Here is a 6710-nt window from a genome sequence, read left to right as displayed (position 1 = left end):
GATATCAAATGTGCTAAAGATTTTCCCTGTACTCATTCATTCAGTAGAGACATTGCAAAACTCTTGACTTCATACACTTTGCCAAAACTAGTTCAGAGGTCACTAAAGAGCATGACATATAAACTTGAGGGACAAGATTTATCAAGAGATACAAATGCCTCCAGAACACAAAGTAAGACATTCAGGCTATTCCATCCAAGCAGATTTTGCTAGAAATTCATAATCTTAGTAGCAAATATCTGCATATGTATAGTTATTATTAGGAATTGTTAGCTTTTCCTTCCTTTGAAAATTACTATTGCATGAATACATAATATCATCCAGCTCTGCATACCTTACGTATATAAATTAATCCCTAGGGTCTGTTAGAAATAAATAAATAACATTTATCTAGGGAAAAAAAAATAATGATATCTAGTTTCATATGGATTTGGGTCAAATCCCTACACCCCTCTTCAGGTCACAATAATCCCAGGTCCCATCCATCCATGGTTTATTTCTCCTCCTTCCCAGAATATGCTGCAGCTTGTTCAGAAGCAGGAATGCAGCACTCAGCCCCACAAGCATCACAGAAAATACTCTGAAACTTTTTCCTCAAAGAATGCCTTTCTCTGATTTCTGTCACTCAGCAACTCTCAATTTTCATTAAGGAGTTAAATTGTCTTAGAGCTTTCTAGCTCCTGTCCAACTTTTCTGAAACTGAACTATGTGCTCAATGTCGGTCTGACACATGCTTACATCTTGCTTTCTTAGGAAAGCAGGCTAGAGATTCTGCAGCATGGAAGGAACTGTCTGTAGGAAGCTCTAATTGGGCTGTAAATAAGACTACCAGTTACATGGAAATTAAAGCAGTAAGAAAATTGTTTATTTGTCAGGTATAGAAATTGCTCCAGCTGTCACGAAGTGACAAATTTACATTTTTAAAACCAAGTTAATATATTACATAATAGCACACCTTCAGTTTTGAGAAACAATGAATTTTAGTGCAGTGAGACTAAAGAGAATAAATTATTAGGATGTCTAGAGCAAAAATTTGTTCTCTATTAGCACAGTATCCAATCTTTTAAAAATAGTTAAACATCTCTTCCTTCTCATCTTTTAGGAGATGTAGCTTTGTGTTTGAGTGTGTGTGCACATGAGCGTGTGTGTTTGCATGTATGGTTGTGTATATATGGAATGATCTTGGGAAGAGGCAGATCTAAAGAGAGTTTATTTGTAAGTCTTGTTCCTTACCCTGCGGGAGCATATTACAAAGTTTAAGTCCCATGTCTGCAGAAGTTCTATTATGCCTGCCTTGGGCCTCTCCTTCATTTGCCAAGGATTTTACAGCTGTAGTAGAACTTGGATATCATAACATTCACATGCTTAAATCCTGTTTCACAGGCGGCTTTGATTATCAGGACAGACTTTGAAATCAAACTCTGCATTCTGTGCACAGCCAGCTGAACTCCAGGGCAAAGTTATCACTGTGACCTGTTGCTAAATACATAGGACTGCAGTGTTTTACAACTGCATGAGTTTTTATAACACAGAGCTTTGTTCCTGAGGATGAGTTGCAGCAATGAAATATGAAGGTCAGTGATGTAAATATTGTCATGGTGTGGAGTGAGGCTGATAAAAAAGGACACAATGTACAGCTAGTTATGGAAAAAACCGGTTTTGTTATTGGCAGACTGAGCTTCACTATTAGGCACAGTGCTCTGTTGTGAAGCACTCCCCTGTTCCTGAAGGCAAAAATCAAGTTCCATTTAAGTTTACTGTCATCCAGATGCTAAATCAATGTCAAACAAGTGCTAATTTTGGCAGGCCATTTAGGATTCGGTGTAATCCAGATGCTAGTTCGGTTTCATCTGGATGCCAATCTTGACAGGGCACTGAGAATTCAGGAAGAAATTAGTATTGTTCCAACTTCATACATTCATATGTTCAGATGAGAAGACTAAATTGTAATTTGACTCTTCAAGTGTGATGAAGCTTTTTAGATGTAGAAATCCTTGCAATTACCTTAATTAAAAGGACTTGAGATACTTTAGAGCATTGTTTTAGCTCTGAGGATGACAAACGATACAAAAGGCATCAGGGAGCTGCAGCAGAGACATTATAGACATATTTTCTTTATCTTTTAACAGAATGAAAACACAGAGCGTAAGTGTTGTCTCTTACTGTGCACAGGCTTATGAATGATCCTGTAAACCTTAATTCACAGATGACATTAGGGGGAACTGTTTTTATCTAATTCCTCATGTGAATGGTTAGGTAGAAGGCAGTAGTTTGTGGAATCACTTTTACAGAGCAACTGTGTATTGAGCACTGTTGGGATAATTGCACACATTAGGATGTGTAACATACTCATCTGTATCAATGAATGATGATGTTTAGGGATAGCTACAGCTAAGGCAGAAGTAATCTCACATAATCTTACTCGTTTAAGGTAATTTTTTTTTTTTGCAGATACTCAGTTGTACTGTGCATGAATTTATTTGTGTATATCAAATTCACAATTGATAGTGCAAGTGCTTGTTTTGTGCAACTAGAAAGGTGTTCATGAGTGCAAGCACATACACTTACATTTTAAAGTTCACATGCCCCCTAGAACTGGCTTGCAGTTCTTCATGGTGAATTCTTCTGGTGCTTATGGCTGTAAAGGCAGATCTTGGTTTTTGCCCTTAGACAAAATTCTACAGCCAATATATAATTCCAGATATCTTCAAAACACACATTGAAAAAAACCTCTTATATGAAGACTGGTTTCTATAGGCCTTGGTCATGCTAAACTGCCACTCCCAGTTTTGCTTGTATGTGCTTACAAATGGGATACTGAATGCTACCATACAATTTTAAATAAATGTTTTCAGTGAAGCCCAATTTAAAGGTTTCCAAATGTATCTTTTAAATAGCAGATGAAAAGTAACAAGCAGTTCACATCCATCAATATGATGAATAAACATTTATTCCCTATAAAATTCCTTACTCTAATAATGCATCTAAATATATTTAATTCTAAAATCAGAAGTATTTATAACTGTTCTTGACTACTGGAAGCCATTCACATCCCAGTGCAAAGCAGGCTGTTTATAATCCCCAATAGTGCATCTCAAGTTCCTTCTTAATATGTTAACTTAAGCTGTGCCTAAAATTAATCCTTACTTAAAAGCCATAAAGTAGAACACGTCTGAGTTCCTCCCTCCAGGGGCTGATGAGTCAGCTTAGACATCATGGGAAGATGAATTCCCAACTGAGCTGTTGTAACCTCTGGGAGATGTCATGAGCAGACAACGGGCTGCCTGCGGTTCCATCTAGAATGATCTGAAAAAGAATTAAAAAAAAAAATCTTGCTTATTTGAGCATATTCATGTTTTGAAACAATCCAGCATTTCATAATACCAAAGCAGTAGGTTAAAGTTTGGATATGATCAGTTCCTGGTTTAGGTAAACAGCTAACTAGATAACACAGGATTATTCACAAATATTTGACCATGTGAATAGTGAATGAAACCTGTGACCCTCCACGTCAATAAAGACAAGCACATAAGGACTAAGAAATCTGATGTCTAGGTAGGGCAATGTGCCTGGCATGCAAATCATCTCGCTCTGTACAGGGAACACTGTCTTAAGACTTCATTACAGATGCTCAGAAAACTGTGAGAAATACAATATATCTTAAAATAACTCATGGGTTATGACCAAGTGGTATTGGTGCCTAATCTCTATGATTTATCACCAAACTTGTTTTGCATCTGCAGATAGTAGATAGAGCTGACTAATGCAGACACTTAACATCACTATCCCAGTATCTTTTTAAAAATTGCTGCTGCCATCTGGCCACCCCTAAATATTTACTAAGAGTTTTAAACCTCTTACAGGTGAAATGAAAGCCTATGTTTGTCAGAACATTGCATCTGATTTCCTCCCTTCTCTCTCCTGATATGGCAGTATTTAAAACCAATCACAGAGTTGTCTTTTCTTCTCTGCTTTAGGTGTTACTGATACCTGCTGAAAATAAAATAGAAACTCCAACAAAGAAGTTAATTCTTAACTTTTCCTCAGTTTTAATCACTATCAGGTGTGTGTGTGTTAGATTTATGATCTGGAAACCTTAGCAATCAATAAGAATTTAAATTAAATTGACAAGAAATGTCAAAGATAGCAGTTTTCCAGGAGTTACTTAAGAACTCTACAAGTATTTTATTCAAAAATAAAAAGAAAGATCTTGTAACATTTTAAATCTTGTTAAACCCCAGCAGATGACCCAGCAGAGTCCTAATGAAGCTGAGATGGGAAGTGCATGTATAGTGGACTAGAAAATGTCTCTTAAAAAACATTTTGCATTTCTGCAAATGCATTTGCATTTCTATGGTACGATACTGTCTGGCTCTCAGACCAAGACACTACTGGTGTTGAGAGACTACTGGCTCTCAACACTAGTCTCCAAAATCCATGCAGTTCTTTGTGGATGCACTTGGGACATGTTCTATGTCTTTGCACAAGTGAGATTTTCTCTCAAGGTCTCTGGCTACATATGGAGGGACATCTTGGGACTTACCTAGTCCTAGATTCCACAGTCTTTGAATTCAGTCTAATAGTTTCTAAGAGAGGATCCCTCAATCAGGATGAATTTAGGATCCCTCAATCAGAATTAAGTTAGGAGAAGATTTAGGATTGGTGAGGTACAGTATAAGGAGTAATGCATAAAACTTTTGTTTGCCTAGTGACACTGTCATCCTTGTGCCTCACGTGTACTTTCCCTATTTCTTTGTTCCCACTCTGGGATACAATCAAATTTGTACATAATCAGAAAATAAAAAGGACAGAAAACATAGGAACCACTCCTACCTATAGCCCCACGCTATTCTACTGCTGTGAGTGACATTTCATACTCCCCTACAAAAGAAATGCCTTATGTCTCTCAAGTAGTAATTTTTCTTTCTAAATACTAATGTAGTTAGACTTTAAGGGCCTTCTGCTAATTTTGATGAACACCACGGACCTGTTTCTAAATGTAAACAAAGTGCATTCCTTTGTAGCAAGGACAGAATCTCCTCATGTTTGTGAAGAGAACATGGAAAAAATGTGTCAGAGTGTCAGAAGCAATGAGTAAGAGTTTCAGAGACATCTTAGTCACTTATGGATCTAAGTAGTGACTTCTGATCCCTGCTACTTAGGTGTAGCTTCTGATCTCTGGCAAGCTTAGGTGTTGTGGCCCTAACAGATCCTGTTCTGACAGGATGATTTTCGGAGCCTGACATAGGTTCTTTGTTTTTTTGTGCTGCCAGTGGAAAGAGATGAGCACCCTGTGAGGGTTGTGCAGTGTCTGCATTGCAGAGCTGTCTATCCAGTAACTGTATAAGGAATTTACACATGTTAACAGTGCAACTCAGTGGTCCTACAGACTGAATGTGTAGCTAGCTGCCTGAAGTCATGGTGCTTAGAAAACAGGAGTCAGAAGATTTTGTACAGCTCACTGACAGGGGTCTGCCAACGTACAAAGAAGACCCACATTGATGGTTCAGATACAGTAACAAAGCTGGCAGAAGCAGTGACAAGTGTGACATTATGCTCCTCGTTGCAGAACACACCCGGGACACAGAGCTGGTAGGTCCTCTTTATCCACAGGTGTAAGTACCACTGCTTGCCTACGAGGAGAACATGCTCCCTTACTAGGTTATTCCATATGTCTGGCTAAGGGTATTTCTCTATTTTGTTTGTTGAAGTGGATCTTCCAGACAGCAAAGAGTGTCCAAAACCAGGAAAAACTAAAGGGGAGATTTCCTTTCTTGCATTTTCCTCAGAAGGGAAGGAACCACTCTTGGTCCAGTCATTCACACATTGTCATGTCAGCATTTTTCATAGTTTTATTTATTAAATTAAATAGTGAAAAAAAATTCAAACGTGGAATAAAGAATTCTGCTGATTTCTCCTCAGCTAGATATTATGAAGACTACTGGAGGCAAACATAGTTACACTAACTAGCAAAGAAATTAGTTAACAATGAAAGAAATAGAACAAGAAGAGATTTACTTGACTTTGGTCAGCCTAGAAGTTTACTGTCTAGTCTAAATTCATTTCCACACCTCACTTTGTAGTCAGAGGGAAAAGACAAATACTTTCCAGAGTTATTGATCCCATCCACTCTAAAAATCTATTTAAAGATTAATTGTTCTTTTTCTCTCCACTTAGATTTACAGAGCAATTTGTTTGCAAAAACATTCAAGCTGCAACTGAATGTATAAAAATATCAGGCACGGCAACTTATTCTTTATGGACTTCATGAAATTAGTATCTCTACTTGAAAGTAAAGCAATTCAACTAAGAATTTAAAAAATACTGGAATAAATATCTATACTGAATTTGTTAAATCATAGAAATATCTCTACTATCTTACATATTGCCCTAACATTAACATGTTGTAGATGTTAAAGAATTCTGTGTAAAAAAATCTTACAGCAAAGTCTTGCAAACATACAAAATCACTTCAACGTCTACAGTGCTTCACTTATTATGTACATCATATTTGCTTTCTTCTTCACTCTCAAGCGCTAATTATTATAAAGATAATATAATTATCTAATTTTTCATGTCTTTTATAGTGTCTTGAAATACACAGCATCATCTAGGGTACTCTATGAGTTCAGTTTAATAAAAAAGAAATTGCTATATTAAGAAAACTATCATTGGGGATTTTGAGACAAAGATAGAATGGAATGAAATAA

The 6710-nt window shown here is 36.9% G+C and overlaps 1 protein-coding gene across 1 annotated transcript in view; it reads right to left on the bottom strand.

Moving 5' to 3' along the window:
- Window positions 1–745: 745 nt before the first annotated feature.
- Window positions 746–6710, bottom strand: part of RANBP3L (RAN binding protein 3 like) — a 34470-nt gene continuing 28505 nt past the window's right edge. Inside the window, exon 15 of the mRNA XM_051804783.1 lies at window positions 746–3306. Coding sequence (XP_051660743.1) covers window positions 3263–3306 — 44 coding nt within the window. The 3' untranslated portion in view covers window positions 746–3262. The remainder of the gene's footprint in view (window positions 3307–6710) is intronic.

Source organism: Manacus candei, unplaced genomic scaffold (assembly GCF_025592945.1).
Source record: "Manacus candei isolate 608988 ecotype Guabito, Panama unplaced genomic scaffold, ASM2559294v1 h1tg000061l, whole genome shotgun sequence".
In the NCBI taxonomy this organism is placed as follows: domain Eukaryota; kingdom Metazoa; phylum Chordata; class Aves; order Passeriformes; family Pipridae; genus Manacus; species Manacus candei.
The sequence above is the reverse complement of the archived record's forward strand: the minus strand, read 5'-3'. Positions and strand labels throughout refer to the sequence as shown.